General features: G+C 38.2%; 1 protein-coding gene across 1 annotated transcript in view; it reads left to right on the top strand.

Annotated features, from left to right (window-relative positions):
- LYST (lysosomal trafficking regulator) overlaps window positions 1–20,110 on the top strand; it is a 179,699-nt gene that overhangs the window by 100,166 nt on the left and 59,423 nt on the right. The window contains exons 25-32 of the mRNA XM_055425763.2: window positions 830–999; window positions 2,347–2,577; window positions 4,728–4,894; window positions 5,543–5,695; window positions 9,832–9,993; window positions 10,629–10,820; window positions 12,422–12,600; window positions 14,948–15,154. Of these exons, the coding sequence (XP_055281738.2) occupies window positions 830–999; window positions 2,347–2,577; window positions 4,728–4,894; window positions 5,543–5,695; window positions 9,832–9,993; window positions 10,629–10,820; window positions 12,422–12,600; window positions 14,948–15,154 (1,461 nt within the window). The remainder of the gene's footprint in view (window positions 1–829; window positions 1,000–2,346; window positions 2,578–4,727; window positions 4,895–5,542; window positions 5,696–9,831; window positions 9,994–10,628; window positions 10,821–12,421; window positions 12,601–14,947; window positions 15,155–20,110) is intronic.

The raw sequence follows: 20,110 nt of genomic DNA, 5'->3' as shown, positions 1-20,110 counted from the left end.
ATTCATGCAAAAGGTGTATTTTGTATTATGCTGTAAACTTAGAAAGATTTTTAAGTAGGGCAGTAAAGAGATGTGTATTTTAGGAAAGAATAGTTTTATCACCACTGTGAGGGAGTGATCGCAGGGGAAAGAGGTGGGAGCACTGTGTTTGCAGGCTAGCACTGTGATCCAGGGGAGAGATGATGAGTACCTGGTCTGGGGAAGTGGGACGTCAAAGGACTGACAGATTTGAGAGACGTTCTTTGCAATAGAGGAGAGAGACTTTGCTAATTACACGTGGGCAATCAGGATGAGAAAAGCCCAAAGTGAGATCAGCCTTAAAGTCTAGGAGGATGGTGCTACTGTGCTGTAAGACCAGAACCATGGAAGAAGTGAGTTTGGAAGGAAAAATAATTACTTTGATTATATATATGTTACATTTAAGATGCTGGGAAAGAGTAAAAGTTTAGCCCCATGCTTAGAATAAATAAAATGTCAGGAAGTCTAGAAAAATAGAGGTTTAGGATATATATTTTTGTTGAGAGAAAGCATTGTACAGTGTTGACTAATCTTTCTTTTTTCAGAGTTAGGCACAAATGTTCTACTTATATTCAACTAAGGCTACCTAAGACCTCCAAGACAGCATTATTAGCATTCTGTAGTAGTCAGAGAGAAAGTTTCAGGTTTGTTTGTTTTGCTGACGAGGTGGCCCCTTTTTTTGAGCTTTTCATGTTCTATACACGTGAAGTTAAAAACAACTGACAACTGCAGGTGTAGTACACTGTCTGATTTGTATATGTTATATAAAATTTTAATATATTATCTAAATCGTCTTAATTTTTTTCCTTAGCTATTAGATGCATATTTTAATAGAGCATCCAAGGAACAAAAAGATAAATTTCTGAAGAATCGTGGGTTTTCTTTACTAGCCAACCAGTTGTATCTTCATCGGGGAACTCAGGAATTACTAGAATGCTTCATTGAAATGTTCTTTGGCCGACGTATCGGCCTTGATGAAGAGTAAGTGGGTTCTTCCCTTCACCAGAATTGGGGATCTTCTGTCTTAAATGTAAAATTTATTAAAGTGACTCTTAAAATTATTCTATCACTTTTAGAAAAAATCTGCTAGAAGTCATTTTCCAGGTGAACCAATTTATTATTTTCCAGGTGATATTCTTTTTATAACTTCTTCCTTTGCATTTCATTCACTAGCTAGGCACTGAAAAGAAAGAAATTCTGCATCAAATGAAAGAGAGTGATATTCAAGATTTGGCATACAGTGTTACCCTGAGAAGAAGGTGACTCCATAGTCTTAGCAGCAGATTATGTGAGGGGTCCATAGACAAGCTCCTAACTCCCCTCAGGGATGCTGGTTACCCGAGAGAAGAGTAAATCGGCATACCGATTGCTGAGCTTTGACCCTGGTGTAATGCTCATGGATTAATGAATAAGTGCAAAACTTAAAGAACATTTTTCTCCTAAGCCAAAAGTTTGGCAGAAATGTTAAACTGTTATTTCTATATCTGATAAAGTAGAGAGAAATGTGTCTTTTTGTTAAGTGTCTGCTACTTGTTTGCAAGTAGGCCAGTTCAAACCTCAAGTAATTGACCTATTAATTGTACATTGACAATATTGCTTTTCATTTGCATAAGCTTTTGGCTTTTTCAGAGCAATTCTGCATCATCTCATTTGATTCTCACAACATCCTTGAGAAGAAAGTAGAGCAGATACATCACACACATTTGACAGATAAGGAAAATGAGGTGTAAAACACATCAGTAACTTCCCTCCATCAGTTCAGTTCAGTCACTCAGTCATGTCTGACTCTTTGCAATCCTATGAACCGCAGCACGCCAGGCCTTCCTGTCCGTCACCAACTCCTGGAGTTCACCCAAACCCATTTCCATTGAGTCGGGGATGCCATCCAATCATCTCATCCTCTGTTGTCCCCTTCTCCTCCTGCCCTCAAGCTTTCCCAGCATCAGGGTCTTTTTCAGTGAGTCAGCTCTTCACTTCAGGTGGCCAAAGTATTGGAGTTTCATTTTCAACCTCAGTCCTACCAGTGAACACCCAGGACTGATCTCCTCTAGAATGGACTGGTTGGATCTCCTTGCAGTCCAAGGGACTCTCAAGAGTCTTCTCCAACACCACAGTTTGAAAGCATCAATTCTTCAGCGCTCAGCTTTCTTCACAGTCCAACGCTGACATTCATAAACGACCACTGGAAAAACCACAACCTCCATCACAGAGGCAAATAGTATACAGAAACTCAAAATTAGATCAACAAAACGGCCAACTTTGCAATCACTTTTTCCTTATTTCATGGTTAGTTGCTTCTAACATGCTCTTGTGTATTATTTATTATAGATTTGATCTGGAAGATGTGAAAAACATGGGACTTTTTCAGAAGTGGTCTGTCATTCCTATACTGGGACTAATAGAGACCTCCTTATACGACAATGTACTCTTGCATAATGCTCTCTTACTTCTTCTCCAAATATTAAATTCTTGTTCTAAGGTAGCAGATATGTTGTTGGATAATGGTCTACTCTACGTGTTGTGTAATACAGTAGCAGCCCTGAATGGATTAGAAAAGAAGTAAGTTTAAATCATTATTTAAAACTACCTCTGATTAACAACTTTGGAAAGGAAAAAACTTTAGTAGCAGGTTACTTTAAAGCATCTGATATTCCATAATATTTTCAAAGAATCTCTTTCCTTCAAATCTGATTAGATTAGTTGAGAGAGTATATTTTCCATCATTTTCAATAAAGTTTGTTTTTTTTAAAAAAAGTTATTTTTATGACCTACATTTAGGTATTTAGAACCTGAAAACAAGGAACAAATTTGTGTGTGTGCTCAGTCGCTTCAGTCATGTCCAATTCTGTGACCCCTCTGTCCGTGGGATTTCCCAGGCAAGAATATTGGAGTAGGTTGCCATTTCCTTCTCTAAGGAATCTTCCTGACCCAGGGATCGAACCTGCAACTCATGCATTGGAAATCAGATTCTTACCATGGGAGCCGCCTAGGAAGCCCCTGAACAAATTTACCTGTCCTCAGATATATTTACCAAGCTTCCACTATGGTCTTATAGAAAGTATTATCCCCCTCCGGCATAGGACATTTGAGAATTTGAAAGATAAAATAACTTACTGCAGATCATATAGCTAGTAAATAGAGAACGTAAGGCTGAATCTTCTCACTTCAAAAGTCTCTGCTTTACAGTCAACATACTCTCCCACTTTTCCTACCCACTGTTTTCTCCCACTGTTAACTACCATACTGAATTTCTTTGTTTTTAATTTATTTATTTTTAATTGGAAAATAATTGTTTTACAGTGTTGTGTTGGTTTCTGTCATATATCAACTGAATCAGCCAAAGGTATACATATGTCCCCTCAGTCGGAGGTACATTGGCAAATGGTTGCCCACCAGATTGATTAACAATTTAAAAAAATATGTTAGGAGGTTATATTTTTATTTGGGTTTTGTGCCTTTGGTGTCCTCATTTAGGATATACAGTGTAACATTTTTTGTTAGTATAATATTAATATTACAAATCTTCAGAAGCACCATCTTACTGCATGTTAAAGCATTAAATATTAATATACTTTTGCAGAGAAGGCAGAACATATCCTCAGTGATTCTCTAGGCCCGCAAGACTCACTAGGCCAGGGAGACTCTCTCGGTACAAGAGAGAATTCATAGTCAGCTTTGTTCAGTTTTCACGGGGCACCTGTCTTATTTAGGATCTGTGTCTTGGGCAGATGAGAAATACAAAGTATTGTATTTCCTCAAAACGTCTAGTCTTGATTACAGTACATGAAATTTGTAGAACTTGGAAAGAGTACCCCTGGCTCCTTCTGAGAGCTGTTTGTTATGCTGTTGTTTTAAATAAATTGTGCTTACAGAATGTCCCAAATGCTCCTCTATTCATTGGCCTCAAAAGCTACCATTTCTAACTCTTGCTTGATTTTGAAAATGTGGAGTGGGGAAGCTTAATATCACACACTGAGGTGGATGAACAAGGTTAAAAATTGAGGGACAGAAGTAACTAATTTATATTTATTAGGTACTTATAAGTGATTCATGTGGGTTTCCCCAGTGGCTCAGTGGTAAAGAATCTGCCTGCAGTGCAGGAAACGTAGGAGACACATGTTCAATCCCTGAGTCAGGAAGATCCCCTGGAGGAGGGCATGGCAACCCCCTCCAGTATTCTTGCTTGGAGAATTCCATGGACAGAGGAGCCTGGCAGGCTATAATTCATAGGGTAGCAAAGAGTCGGACATGACAGAAGCAACTGAGCACACACGCGAGTGATTAGTATACCTTCAAATCTTTGTCTCCTTTAACCCTTCAAATAACTATACTTTATGTGAGTGGGGTTCAGAGAGGTCAGTTAATTTATTCAGAGTCACCATCTCTGAGAAGCCTCTGAATATACCTCTTCATACCCATAGAACCTTCGGTGGCTGGGAACCTAGTGGTGCATGCCCACAGTATCTTGTGTTAGTCTCTGTTGTTGCTCTTACCACCGTTTACTGGTTATAGTTATCTGTTCGCTTGTCTGGTCCTCTGCAAGCTTAATTTTGACAGGAGTCAAAATCTGTCTTTTTATCTGTCCCTAGCCTGTAGTTCGTATGACCTGCCATAGAGTAAGCATGGATAAATATCAAATGAATGCATGCTAACAGAACAGGAATTTAAACCAGTTCTTTTGCCTTAAATTATTTGTTCTTTTTCTTTAGCATTCCTTTGAATGAATACAGATTGCTTGCTTGTGATATACAGCAACTTTTCATAGCAGTTACAATTCATGCTTGCAGTTCCTCAGGCTCACAGTATTTTAGAGTTATTGAAGACCTTATTGTACTGCTTGGATATCTTCAAAATAGCAAAAACAAGAGGACCCAAAGTAAGATTTAATTTTTATGGATTGGGGGGAGCAGTTGTATAATAGCCAAAAATGTTATTAGAACCTCATCTCTTTCTCTGACTTCTGTAGAGAGAGTGGGTTAGAGGAGAGGAAACTGTGTTACTAAATGTTCACCCTTAACTTTGTTTACTGGCTTTAAAAAGGAGCCTTTTTAAGTGGCAAAAATTACAAGTGACGCCCTGATGTAATTAGTAGCTGGCAACATATCATTAAAAGAAGCTGCTGATTTTTCTTGCCAAGTAGAATTAAAAGGCTTATGTTGAATAATAATACCCTTTAATTTTCTTTAGTGGCAAATATGAAAGTGAATATGGGGCAGAAGAATGTGAGAATTTCTGCTTAAACTTTTGCCTTCTATATTAAAAAGCCTATTCTTTTAAGACAATTACATGAAATGAAATACATTTGTGACTAGTATTTTTCCATTAAATTTGGAAATTTGCTTTAAAATTGCTTTTAAAGACAGCTCAAAATGTTTACTACCATCAAGAACCCATGATCAGAATTTTAAAATTTATGTCTAATAAAATATTATTGGCAGTTTTGATATTGCATTAGTATTAATATAAAAGTCAACTCAATTACAACCACATAGCTTGAAAACATTCTAGTATCTTCTGTTTTTAGATATGGCTGTTGCTCTACAGTTTAGAGTTCTCCAGGCTGCTATGGAATTTATAAGGACCACTGCAAATCATGACTCTGAAAACCTTACAGATTCACTTCAGTCGCCTTCTGCTCCCCATCATACAATGTTTCAAAAGCGAAAGAGCATTGCTGGTGAGTATTTAAATAATATTTTACTAACTATAAATAGAAGGTAGCTTGACTTTCCTATATTCTTATGTCACTCACATTTTAAAACATTGCTTTGTTTCAGAAGTTAAACTAGTGTTAGAGAAGGTTTTTCTCCCAGAGGAAATTATTCTGTAGCTTTCTCTTCAATGCTGTTCTCGTTCAGTTATCCCTTGAGCTCCTACCATGTGCCAAGCACCGTGTTAAATGTTAAAGATGCAAGGATTAAGAAAGACACAGATTTCACCTTCCTACCATAAAATGATAGAGAAACACAGAGGACTGAAATAGAGACCATGCAGAGCAGGGCAACCTGATTTACATGAAGGGTTAGGGAAGTCTCTGAGGAAGTGAGGTTTCAGTATAAGGGATGAGAAAGGAATTAGAGAAGTCAGTGAGTGTTACAGGCAGAATGAACAGCTGATGTGCAGGTCCCGAGGTAGCAAAAAGCTCAGCTTGTTCAGAGAACAGAAAGAAAGCCATGGAGCTGGAGCGTAGTCCTTGATGAGATGGTGCTACAGGATGGTGTGAGCCAGTTCATATGGGCCATGTTAAGGAGTTTTGATTTTATCCTAGTGGGAAGTTGTCAAAGGCTTTTAAGTAGGTGGCATGACATAACCAGACTTTCATTTCATAAAGACAGCTCTGGTTTCTGTGTACAGAGTGGATTAGAGGAAAGTGGGAAAGGCAGTGGGAAGTGCACGGTTTATTGCAGTAGTCAGGGCAGGAGATAATAGTGCTTGGATGTGGTTACTATATGCACCTTAGGGCTTGCTGTAAATGAGGATATATCATCAAATTATAATTTTTTTTAATTATCCTAATTTTTTTATTTTTTTAAAATTTATTTATTTTAGTTGGAGGCTAATTACTTTACATTATTGTATTGGTTTTGGCATACATTGACATGAATCTGCCCTGGGTATACATGTGTTCCCCATCTTGAACCCCCCTCCCACCTCCCTCCCCATCCCATCCCTCTGGTTCATCTTTTTTCCCACAAAATCTGCTCTGATGTTTATACACATTAATTCAGAAAGATAGTATAAACACTCCCCACATTGACTTTATGTATATACACACGTATACATATATATATCTCTATATAGTGGATATATATGTACATAGACAGGCGTGCGCGCGCGCGCACACACACACACACACACTTCTCCAGAGTACTTGGTAAATTGAGATTTAACCAACCCTTACAGTCTTAAGGGCTTTTAAATACAAATCTTTCTTCTACTTGTGATAAACTACTTCATTGTGTTGGGTGCTATGCCAAAGTTTAGAACCACATGAAATACTCTTCTGTAGAGAAAAGCTATTAAATATACATTGTTTCGTGGGAATATGTTTGTTGTTGTTCTGTTGCTGAGTCATGTCCGACTGCAACCCCATGAACTGCAGTGTGCTAGGCTTATGCAGCACTCCAGGAATATGTTTCCATTACACCAAACAAAATCTTAGGTAGATAAAACATGTAAAACATCCATATAACTAAATGTATTGTCCTATAATTCCTTCCTTAATTTAGTATATTATTATAGTCTCTCCTCTTGAACTTCCCTCTTCTTACAGGTTGAATTCCACCTTTTACCCAGTCTGGCAGTAGTATTCAGCTGCCCGCATGACAGAAGGTGACTTTTAGACCATTTTTCCTTTGCAGGATTTCTTAGTCAGACACTCCTTAGGTGGAACCACCCTCTGTTGATAGAGGAAAGTAGATTTACTACAAATTCCTGCTATTTCTTCCTTTTTAATGTCTCTCATTCTCGTATCCATTTCTTCTTTGCTTTTCTACCTAGATCCCTGCTTTAGTTTCTTTTCTGCCTGTGCCAGGGCTAACCCAACACCCTTGTGCTAATTTCTGTTTGATCTGTGATTTCTCTTAACAGTTTGTCATCTCTCTCTTCAGTTACTAGTGATTTTATCACTTTGAGCCTGAAAGCCCTGCAGAGCTCCCAGTTTGCTATCGTTTATTTTTCCTTTGAGTCATTTTAAAGTGGATAATAGACTTTTAGTTATTTCTTCAAACCATTCTCCTTTTTTCCCCCTAAATTCTATAGCTTCTTCTACTGGGATTATATTTCTCACACTGCCTAAGTAAATGCAATTGCTGTATGCCACATGAGGCTTATTCAGTTCAGTTCAGTCACTCAGTCGTGCCCGACTCTTTGCCACCCCATGAACTCTTGCACGCCAGGCCTCCCTGTCCATCACCAACTCCTGGAGTCCACCCAAACCCATGTCCATTCAGTCAGTGATGCCATCCAACCATCTCATATTCTGTTGTCCCCTTCTCCTCCTGTCCTGAATCTTTCCCAGCATCAGGGTCTTTTCAAATGAGTCAGCTCTTAGCATCAGGTGGCCGAAGTATTGGAGTTTCAGCCTCAGAATCAGTGCTACCAAGGAACATCCAGGACTGATCTCCTTTAGAATGGACTGGTTGGATCTCCTTGCAGTCCAAGGGACTCTCAAGAGTCTTCTCCAGCACCACAGTTCAAAAGCATCAATTCTTCGGCGATCAGCTTTCTTCACAGTCCAACTCTCACATCCATACATGACCACGGGAATAAACCATAGCCTTGACTAGATGGACCTTGCTTGGCAAAGTAATGTCTCTGCTTTTTAATATGTTGTCTAGGTTGGTCCTAACTTTCCTTCCAAGGAGTCTTTTTAATTTCATGGCTGCAATCATCATCTGCAGTGATTTTGGAGCACAGAAAAATAAAGTCTGACACAGTTTCCACTGTTTCCCCATCTATTTCCCATGAAGTGATGGGACCAGATGCCATGATCTTAGTTTTCTGAATGTTGAGCTTTAAGCCAACTTTTTCACTCTCCTCTTTCACTTTCATCAAGAGGCTCTTTAGTTCTTCTTCACTTTCTGCCATAAGGGTGGTGTCATCTGCATGTCTGAGGTTATTGATATTTCTCCCGGCAGTCTTGATTCCAGATTGTGCTTCCTCCAGCCCAGCATTTCTCATGATGTGCTCTGCATATAAGTTAAATAAACAAGGTAACAATATACAGCTTTGATGTACTCCTTTTCCTATTTGGAACCAGTCTGTTGTTCCATGTCCAATTTTAACTGTTGCTTCCTGACCTGCCTACAGGTTTCTCAAGAGGCAGGTCAGGTGGTCTGGTATTCCCATCTCTTGAGAAATTTTCCACAGTTTATTGTGATCCACATAGTCAAAGGCTTTGGCATAGTCAATAAAGCAGAAGTAGATATTTTTCTGGTACTCTCTTGCTTTTTTGATGATCCATCGGATGTTGGCAATTTGATCTCTGGTTCCTCTGCCTTTTCTAAAACCAGTTTGAACATCTGGAAGTTCACAATTCATGTATTGCTGAAGCCTGGCTTAAGTATTACTTTACTAGTGTGTGAGATGAGGGCAATTGTGCGGTAGTTTGAGCCTTCTTTGGCATTGCCTTTCTTTGGGATTGGAATGAAAACTGACCTTTTCCAGTCCTGTGGCCACTGCTGAGTTTTCCAAATTTGCTGGCGTATGGAGTGCAGCACTTTCACAGCATCATCTTTCAGGATTTGAAATAGCTCAACTGGAATTCCATCACCTCCACTAGCTTTGTTCATAGTGATGCTTCCTAAGGCCCACTTGACTTCACATTCCAGCCACATATATGAGGCTTATAGAATCCTAAAAAATTTTTAATGGATAAAAGACCTTGAAAGTCATCCAGTCCAGCTTCCTCATGTCACAAATCCACCAAGGCCTAGAATTAGAAAGTGCTGGATGGAGGCCATGCATCCATCTCTTTGTGTCATTTCACACCCACTCCTTCCAGGTCTGTTGTATCAGAGATTAGGATGACTTGCTTAAATTAAGAACGTAATCTGATGATATTGTCCTTGAATATATCCCAGATATGAATTTTTCTTTTTATTTGCTTCATTTTTGTCTCAAAGGTGACTGACTCTACACACCAAGCTGTATTAACTGATAAAAATACTGATTACCTAAAATACTGGACAATCTAAAATGCTATTAAAATATTTCAATATCTTGCAGGATGAGTCATTAAATCCTATTGTAAGTAATGTTTATAGAGGCTATTTGTGGACTTTGATATATGCTTTCATAATTTAAAAAAAGGTTCAATTCCAATGAAGGATTCCGTTATTCCTCACCTACCAAGACGTCATTTTGGTTCCTATGGTCATCTTCCGATGCCCTTCTCCTTCAGTCCATTAAATCAAGACTCAGTTACCTCCTTTTCTCCTGGATCCACTCCCTGTGGGGTGCCTCTTGGTGCAGGTGCAGTAATAGTGCAGGAAGCCATTCCTGCCTCTTCAGCCTAAGGAAACCTTTCTCAGGAAATGCTTTTTGTAGGATTGAATCACATGTGATGCATGTTTCCAATCATTTTAATAATAAATTACTGAAATTATACTCTCTGAATTCTTCACTGTATTTGGTTGATTTCTATTATGTCACTATATACACGTTTCAAAACTGATTTATAAAATTCAGCAATGTTAATTACCCCAAAATAGTAATGTTCTTGCTAAAACATGATATGCTTTAAAAAAATCTATTGAATATTTTGGAATACAAAGAAGTGAAACGGTATTTGAAAACGTTTGAATATATACACCCTTCTAATTGAGTTTTTCAGAGGACTAAAATTTTACCAAGGGATATCCATCCTACTAAGCTATGTCACAAGCTATAGTATTGTAATTTAGGACTTTGAAATCAGAGGTACTGTTGCACTTCTTCAAAGAGGGAAAAACATCACTTTCTCTTAATCACTGTCTTTCCTTGTATAAATTACCTTTGAATTAAATTAAATTCTTTTCATTGTCTGATAATCAAAAAGTTATAGCAAAAATGGTTTCTTTGATTCTTGTTAACTCCAGAACTTGATGTTTTAATTTATATACTTAAAGGTCCTCGAAAATTTCCCCTTACTCAAACTGACTCTCTTCTGATGAAAATGCGTTCAGTAGCAAGTGATGAACTTCATGTGATGATGCAACGGAGAATGAGCCAAGAGAACCCTGTCCAGGCGACTGAAACAGAGCTTGCACAGAGGTTGCAGAGGCTCACCGTTTTCGCAGTTAACAGGATTGTTTATCAAGGTAGGACTAGAGAATAAATGTGTTCTTGCTCAGGTTTTGAAATGAAAATAATTTAAGAGAGGGGCTTCCCTGGTGGCTCAGCCGGTAAAGAGAACTGACTAAATTTCAGCTCTTTTAACAGCATTAAAAATTTTTTAGTATCCATACTAGTAAAATAATTTATTTGGAACCAGTAGCCTTGAATAAAATTCTACTTTTTAATATGTTAAATGCTGGCCTAGACTGACCATTGAAATTTAAAATAGTATAGCACCTCCAGTATATTTTTTAAACTTTTCTTTGAAATAGTCATAGATTCACATGCAATTGTTAGGAAATACTACAGAGAGATCCTGTGTACCCTTTACCCAGTTTCCCCCCATGGATCTTCTAAAACTGTAGTTCAGTATCAATACTGGGATATTGACATCACTATACTCAAGAAAAAGAACATTTCCATCACTATAAGGATCTGTATGTTGCCTTTTAGAGCCACATCCACTTTCCTCCCACACCCGCCCTTTCCTTAATTGCTGGCAAATATCAATCTGTTCTCCATTTCTATATTTTCATCATTTCAAGAATGTTAAATAAATGGAATCATACAGTATATAACCATAAAGTATGTGTAAGATTGACTTTTTTTACTCAGCATAATTCTCTGGAGAGCCATCCTGGATGTTACATGTATCAATAGTCTGATCAATAGTCTGGAAAAAGTAATATTCCATAGCATGGATGTACAGTTTATTCATTTACCTGTTGAAAGATGATCTGGGTACTTTCCAATTTGGGGCTATTACAAATAAAGCTAGCTGCTGTAAACATTTATGTGAAAGTTTTTGTGTGAACTCAGGTCTTTGCTTTTCTGGGATAAATATCCAAGGGTGCAGTTTCTAGGTGGTATGATAGTTGTGTGTTTTGTTCTTGCTAAGGAACTGCCAGACTTTTCTAGAGTAGCAGTATAATTTTATATTCCTACCAGCAATGTATGAGTGATCCAGTTTTCTTCATGTCTTCACCAGCATTAGAAGTTTCACTGTTTTCAGTTTTAGCCATTCTTTATGTATGAACTCTAATGCCTATAACAAACACTAAAAAAGCTATGCAAAGAAATATACTCAAAAACAATACAAATAAGCCAAAATTCTAAAAAAGTTCAGGTGACACCCATTTTTTTTAACTTTTCTAATTTACATTTGGGACAACCAGCCTCTAGAGTAAACTGTGAAATTGAACTGTTATCACACGCACAGCATTTAATGGGATAGCTTGTCCGGTTAAACAGGTCTGCACATCTGTCTAATGTAAATATAACATGGTCTTTATGTTTAATTTGTACAATAACCTTCATAACTTTAATAATTTTGTAGTTTAATTTATCTTCATTAATAAAATAAAGCTTTAATTTAGGATTGCATGACTCATGTATGCTTTAATTTCTGCATTGTTTTAGGTGAATTCACTTTCTCTAGTATATTTTTTATATCAAATACAGCTATTGCATGTTTATATTTGTGACAACTGAATTAGTAATTACATAGAATATTTTTGCCACTATCATTTGTAATGGCTTAGTATCAGTGATTTGACTAATTTATTCTTCTTCTTTTAATTCAAAGAATTTAATCCAGATATTATTGACATTTTGAGTACTCCAGAAAGTGCAACTCAAAGCAGGACCTCAGCTTCCCAGACTGAAATTTCTGAAGAAAATATTCATCATGAACGGACTTCTGTTTTCAATCCATTTCAGAAAGAAATGTTCATGTATCTGGTAGAAGGATTCAAAGTATCTAGTGTGAGTAAATTAGTTACATGGGAAGTGTTCATTCACAAAGAAGGAGTAGAGGTTTTATGTGTCTGTATTCAGTTCAGTTCAGTTGCTCAGTCGTGTCTAACTCTGCAACCCCATGGACTGCATCACGCCAGGCTTCCCTGTCCGTCACCAACTCCTGGAACTTACTCAAACTCATGTCCATTGAGTTGGTGATGCCATCCATCTCATCCTCTGCCATCCTGAGGAGAAGTGTCTGTATTACATGTTTTCAAAATCTTATTCTTACACTTTCACAGACTTTTCTGAAACTCAGACAACTTGAATTTTAATAATGAAGTAAAATGTATTGCTAATTTGCCTTTTTTGGAACTACTCACTTCATGCAGCATTAATTTTTAAGTCTATAACCCAAAAGATGTTTTCTAATATTGTAATTTATTAAATAAAATCAGCATCAGAAAAGAATAGGAATTTGATGATTACTATGAGAGCTTAAACTAATAACCTGTTTTTAAAGGACTTTATTTATAGCTGCTTATTCTAGAGTTATTATTATGGATAATTATGAAGTGTAGATGTTGGCTTAAACAGATCTAATATCTTCAAAATTATGTAGAGAATACTGAGAAGCATCAGGCTTCATTTATCATCAACTCACTTAGGTTTTTGTGGGTCATTTATAGTTGAACGTAGGGAAAAAATTGGTCAGTACGCTCATAGAGAGCAAAGGCTAACCTAATTCTAGCAGAACTCATAAATCATGATTCTGCCAATATAACTAGATTTGGTTGTCTGCAGGTTCCACTTAGAACTGAGTTATTCACACAGAGCCCTTAGGACTAGGAGTTACTGGAGAGCCATTTCCAAAACTCAAAATAAACTCTAAAATGTATACTGATTCCAATTTTTAAACCAGATAAAGGATCAGGATTGGGTTAACCCTTGTGGGACCACCTTCAAAAGCACAGCTTATTTGGTTATTTGTTAAGGGATATTGATGATCAATTTATATACAATTCTTAATTTGTGGCAGTTTTACTCAATATTTTAGTCTTCCCTGGTGTCTCAGTGTTAAAGAATCTGCCTTCCAGTACAGGAGGCAAAGTTTTGATCCCTGGGTCAGGAAGATCCTTTGGAGAAGGAAATGGCAACCCACTCTAGTATTCTTGCCTGGAAAATCCCGTGGACAGAGAAACCTGATGGGCTACAGTCTATGTATGGATGCTAAGTTGCTTCAGTTTTGTCCGACTTTGCGATCTTATGGACTGTAGCTCGCCAGGCTTCTCTGTCCATAGGATTCTCCAGGCATGACTACTGGAGCAGGTTTCCATGTCCTCCTCCAAGGAATCTTCCCAAGTCAGGGAATCAAACCTGGATCTCTTACATCTCCTGCATTGGCAGGCAGGTTCTTTACCACTAGAGCCACCTGATCCATGGGGTCGTAAAAGAGTCGAACACAACTTAGCAACTAAACAACAACAGCAATATTCAATATTTTAGTACTAATTCAAGCCTCTGTTATGAATCCTTCTCTTTTATATTGTAAAATCCAGGTAGGCTTATTTACTGTTGTCCTTTGATGGTTTTTTTTTCCATTCAAAATTTCCAAACCCTGGGTAATTTTTTTAAGTGTCTTAGGACTTTAACTTCTTTATCTCTCCCTTTTTAAATTGTGGTAAAATAAGACTTCCCTGGTGGCTCAGAGAGTAAAGCATCTGCCTACAATGCGGGAGACCCGGGTTCGATCCCTGGATTGGGAAGATCCCCTGGAGAAGGAAATGGCAATCCACTCCAGTACTCTTGCCTGGAAAATTCTGAGGTTGGAGGAGCCTGGTAGGCTACAGTCCATGGGGTCACAAAGAGTTAGACATAACTGAGCAACTTCACTCACTCACTCATACATTGCATAAATTTTGCTATTTTAACAATTTTTAAATGTACAAATCAGTAATACTAAGTCCATTCACATTGTTGTGCAACCATTACCACTGTCCATCCCTAGGAATTTTTCCATTATCCGAAACTGAAACTCTGTGTTCATTAAACAGTAACTCCCCATTACTCTCTTCCCCAGTCCCTGCTAAACCACTGTTCTGTTAGAATATATCACACTTGTTTATCCATTCATCCATCAATGGGTATTTGGATTGTTTATACCTTTACGCTATTTTGAACGATGCCACTATAAACATTGATGTACATCCATCTCTTTTAAAACCCTGTTTGTGTGGATGTGTATATCTTCCTAATTTCAACTGTTTGAAAATTCTAGAATAAAACATGTTCCATGATTTTTTAGAGCTGTGTTGAGGTTATTATATTATTGCTTAAGAAATTTGATCCTAATTCATTCCTGTTTTGATTTAAGGCTTCAGGTAAAACCAGTAGTTCCAAACAGCAGTGGGCTAAAATCTTATGGTCTTGTAAGGAAACCTTCCGAATGCAGCTTGGGAGACTGCTCGTGCATATGTTATCTCCAGCCCACCCTTCGCAAGAGAGAAAGCAAATTTTTGAAATAGTTCGTGAACCAAATCATCAGGAAATACTGCGAGACTGTCTTAGCCCATCCCTGCAAGTAAGTACCCCAATACTTCATAAGTAATGATTATCATAAAACTGTACAAATCAAGAACTGAATTTAAACTGTATTTTCATGCCAGATACCTGAATATAGTTTTCTAACCAAACAAATCAGAGAAGGCAATGGCGCCCCACTCCAGTATTCTTGCTGGAGAATCCCTGGGACGGCGGAGCCTGGTGGGCTGCCGTCTGTGGGGTCGCACAGAGTCGGACACAACTGAAACAACTTAGCAGCAGCAGCAGCAGCAACCAAACAAATATTTTCTGAGGTCTTTCTTTAGATGCTGTTTACTAGAGTCAGTTTGTTTAATCTGTTTAATTCCCCTTTTTCCAGTGTTTAAGAAGTTCTATACCTGAGTTCTTATAAGATCCTTCATAGTTTGTTACTAAATCTTGAAGTGTTTTCTTTAAGAACTGTTTAGAGACTTTTTAAAGCATTATATTATCCATGAGACATCTATACTGAATGGCTCAAATAACAGTACATATAACATATTTCAAAAATATTTACAGTAAGTTAAAATATTTGTTGATCATCTGGAATGGTAAAATCAAAATACTCAAGCTGTTTTGGAATCTATAAATTCTATCACTTAGCAAGCAATAGATGGAGAATTTAAGTGGTGTAACCATTCTGTTTAGCAGTTTCTTATGAAATTAAATATACTCTTAGCCTGTGATGCTACAATTCCATTTTTAGGTATTTATCTAAGAGAAATTAAAACATATGTCCATAAAAAGACAAGTAGAAGAATATCCATGACAGCCTTTTTACTAACAGCCAAAAACTGGAAATAACCCAAGTATCTGTCAATGGGAGAATCTATAAACTGTGATATATTTATTTATACAATAGACTGCTGCTGCTGCTACTGCTGCTAAGTCACTTCAATCGTGTCCGACTCTGTGTGACCCCCATAGACGGCAGCCCACCAGGCTCCCCCGTCCCTGGGATTCTCCAGGCAAGAACACTGGAGTGGGTTGCCATTTCCTTTTCCAATGGGTGAAAGTGAAAAGTGAAAGTGAAGTCGCTCAGTCATGTCAGACTCTTTGCGACCCCGTGGACTGCAGCCTACCAGGCTCCTCCGTCCATGGGATTTTCTAGGCAAGACAATAGACTGCTACATAACAATATGTCAATGTATGGCAAAACCAACCAATATAATACTGTAAAATAATTAGCCTCCAATAAAAATTTTAAAAAAAATGAATTGACTACTGATGCACCCATCAGTATGGATGAAGCTCAAAATCGTGGTGTCATTGAAAGGGACAACCGAAAACCAACAAGTAGGCATTTTATGATTCCATTCATATGAAGCCCTAGAACAGGCGAAATTAAGATACAGTCATAGAATTTAGGACAGTAATTGTCTCTGTGAGGAAGGGGACAGTAAGAAGGGGAATTGAATGGAAAAGTACATAGGAAAATTTCTTGGAGTGATAAAAATGAACTACCTTACTTCAGGTAGTGAGTGGTTACATGGGTATATGCAGTCGTCAGAACTCCTGGAAACAAACACTTAATATCTACATGCTTTATTGAATGTAAATTATACCCCTATAGATAAAGTATTAGATGATATTTAAGATAGGACAAGTATTCCTTTCATATCCTTGAGAAACTCAGATTTATCACATTAGTAACCAAAAGGTTATAGTTTTGAAGTGATGTTTTAGGTGCTCTTCAGTACTGTCCAGTATTAAGATTCCAGTGCACTAAGGGCGTTGTCGTCCCTTTGCCAAGGCAGAAGCGTGTCTAGCCCACAGTTTCCTTCTGTGGTGAATTCAAAGAGCTGTTCGTTCGTTGCTTTTTTCTCAGCAAAGCTGCCATCCCTCTGAATCCAACCATGATGTTTCCAGTTCTCTTCTACAAGCTTCACTTCTCCACTTTTCCATTTCTGTTGGTGGTGTCCTTACTGCTTTCATCTTGAAACATTGCAGCTGTGGTTGACTTTGTCCTCTCTCGAATCCATTGTATCACCAAGACCAGTCATTTATTTAGTCCTGTCTTTCCCTATATTCTGCCCATCCCCCACCCCCCAGTTTAGGCTTTCACCCCTAATGCTTGGATCACTACAATAGCCTCCTCTCCACCTCAAGACCAAATTACTCTATCTGGTAATTTTTTTAAGATTTACTACCCTTCCTGCTAAATTGTTTCAGTTGTGTCTGGCTCTGTGGAATCCAAGGACTATAGCCTGCCAGGCTCCTCTATCCATGGGGTTTTTCCAGGCAAGAATATTGGAGTGAGTAGCCGTTTCCTTCTCCAGGGGATCTTCCCGACCCAGATTCCACTAGCAAAACCCTAGTGGTTCAGATGGAAGATTTATTATGGCAACATTCAAATAAATTTAAAAGTTGTAAGAAATCAAAAAAAGAACCCCACATGACCATAACCTGACTTTAATTTTTCTTTGTAGTTCTTTGAAATAAAGTCAGGTGTCAGATTATTTTACCTGTAAATACTTCAGTCCAGCTCTCTGCTGATAGGACTTTTATTTTAACTTATCACTGTCTATGATAGTAACAATAATTCCTTCTTCTTCTTCTTGTTCAGTCGCTAAGTTGTGCGCAACTCTTTGCGACCCCGTGGACTGCACTACACCAGACTCCCCTATCCTCCACTATCTCCCAGAGTCTGCTCCAATTCATGTCCATTGAGCTGGTGATGCCATCCAACCATCTCATCCTCTGTCACCCTCTCCTCCTGCCCTCCATCTTTCCAACATCAGAGTCTTTTCCAGTGAGTCAGCTCTTCACTTACTTATTATCATCTAATACCCAATGTTTAAATTTTCCCAATTTTCTTTTAATTTTTTAGATAGTTCTCTTGATTCTGTATCTGAACAAGGCCCACACAATATTTGTTTGATGTGTGCCACATCTTTTTAATCCTTGTAATTACTGTCCCCAGTCTTTTTTTTTTAATGTCATTATTTGTTGATGAAACTGAGTCATTTGTTCTATAGACTCTCCCACATTCTGGATTTGTTTAGTTGTATCCTTTTGGTTCTAGATCTAGAGGCTTGACTAGATTCCAGTTTTTTATTTCCTATTTTGTTTTTTAAAAAAATACTTCATTTTCCGTTACATCATGGCAAGAGCCAGAAAACATCTGGTTGCTCTACTTTTTTGAGATGGTAGCAGCCTGATTCATCCATTATAAAGTTCACCCTCAGTCTTTAATTATTTTAGTAACCATTAATGATAGTTGCCAAGATCCACTTTTTCATTCATTTCAGTTCAGTTCAGTTCAGTCGCTCAGTCGTGTCCGACTCTTTGCGACCCCATGAACCACAGCACGCCAGGCCTCCCTGTCCATCACCAACTCCCAGAGTTCACTCAAACTCATGTCCATAGAGTCAGTGATGCCATCCAGCCATCTCATTTTCTGTCGTCCCCTTCTCCTCCCGCCCCCAATCCCTCCCAGCATCAGAGTATTTTCATTAGGAGTTGCAAAATAGTGACTTCTCTTTGTTTCTCATTCCACCATCATCTGTTAGCTCTGATTCCTCTATAGGGAAGAATATTCCCTTAGTAGCAGTTTGGCTACCCTAAATATAGTCTCTGTAGGAAAGGCAAGATAAATGCTTGTGTCTTTCATCGGTTTCTTTTTAGAATTTATGTTTGAGGTGTTGTCATGAACTCAGGTACTGTTTTATAAATTTTATAAGTAGTTTCAAATCTTTGCAGTTATTTTTCTCTTTCAGGTTCAGATGAACACTTCCGTAGATTCAAGTTGTTGTATACTTTTAACGTGGCCTTTTTAATTTTAACAAGTTAATATGATTAACTCGAGGCTTCCCAGGTGGCACAGTAGTAAAGAATCCACCTGCCAGTGCAGGTGATGCAGGAGATGCAGGTTTGATCCCTCAGTCAGGAAGATCCCCTAGAGTAGGAAATGGCAACCCACTGCAGTATTCTTGTCTGGAAAATTGCTTGGACAGAGAAGCCTGGCAGGCTACAGTACATGGGGTCTCAAAGAGTTGGACATGACTGAGCGACTGAGCACAGCACAGCTTTATTAACTTCCTTCCATTCTGGAGCAAAGAATGTCCCAGGCTCATCTTGTACATTTTCTTCCCTAGACCTGCAACCAAAAATTTTCCCCAAGAAGCCCCTGTTTCCTTTTAATGAAATAATAGTATTTAGAAACTACAAATCTAAGGACTAGGTCTGTTCATTTCTATTGGGTTGTCATTTCTTCTCAGCGTTTTTAGTGGGCAAAGCTAATAAATGTGTGAAAGTGTTAGTCGCTCAGTCGTGTCAAACTCATTGCAACCACATGGACTGTAGCCCACCAGGCTCTTCTGTCCATGAGATTTTCCAGGCAGGAATACTAGAGTGGGTTGCCGTTCCCTTTTCCAGGGCATCATCCCAACCCAGGGATCAAACCCAGATCTCTCACAGTGCAGGCAGATTCTTTACCATCTGAGCCATCTGTAAAATGTCAACCTGGTTTCAAAATCAAAATTGTGACATACAGCACAGTTGAAGAGTTTCTAGTTTTTATCTCTATAGCCTTCCCTCATTCTTTCCCTTTCCCTGTAGCTTACCATCCTTATTTGGTTTTTATTTGTTTTGGAGATATAAGCAAATTTGTGACACACACACACACATGGGCGTACGTATGTTTTCTCTCTCACTTCTTTATATGAAAAAAGGTAACCATATACATCCTTCTCACTGTACTTTCTCCAGCTAACAATATATCCTGCAGTGGTTCCGCAGCAGTATAGAGAGCTCTTCTTATGCCTTTTTTATAACTGCCTACAAGCTCTATTCCATCTATACTCTGCCTGATTTTTAAAGCTCCAAGCTTCTCTTCTATTGAATCTGGTTAATTCTCCAGCCAGTCTGTGGCTCCTCATCTTTTTTCTCATAGCATCTTCACATCCCTTGTAGTCCTTCTGATAAGCTGCTTTTTTCATGTTGCCCCGCAGCACGC

Source organism: Moschus berezovskii, chromosome 12, assembly GCF_049115385.1.
Source record: "Moschus berezovskii isolate FMDL1 chromosome 12, NW_MosBer_1.0, whole genome shotgun sequence".
In the NCBI taxonomy this organism is placed as follows: Eukaryota; Metazoa; Chordata; class Mammalia; order Artiodactyla; family Moschidae; genus Moschus; species Moschus berezovskii.
This window is presented reverse-complemented; position numbering and strand designations above follow the sequence as displayed.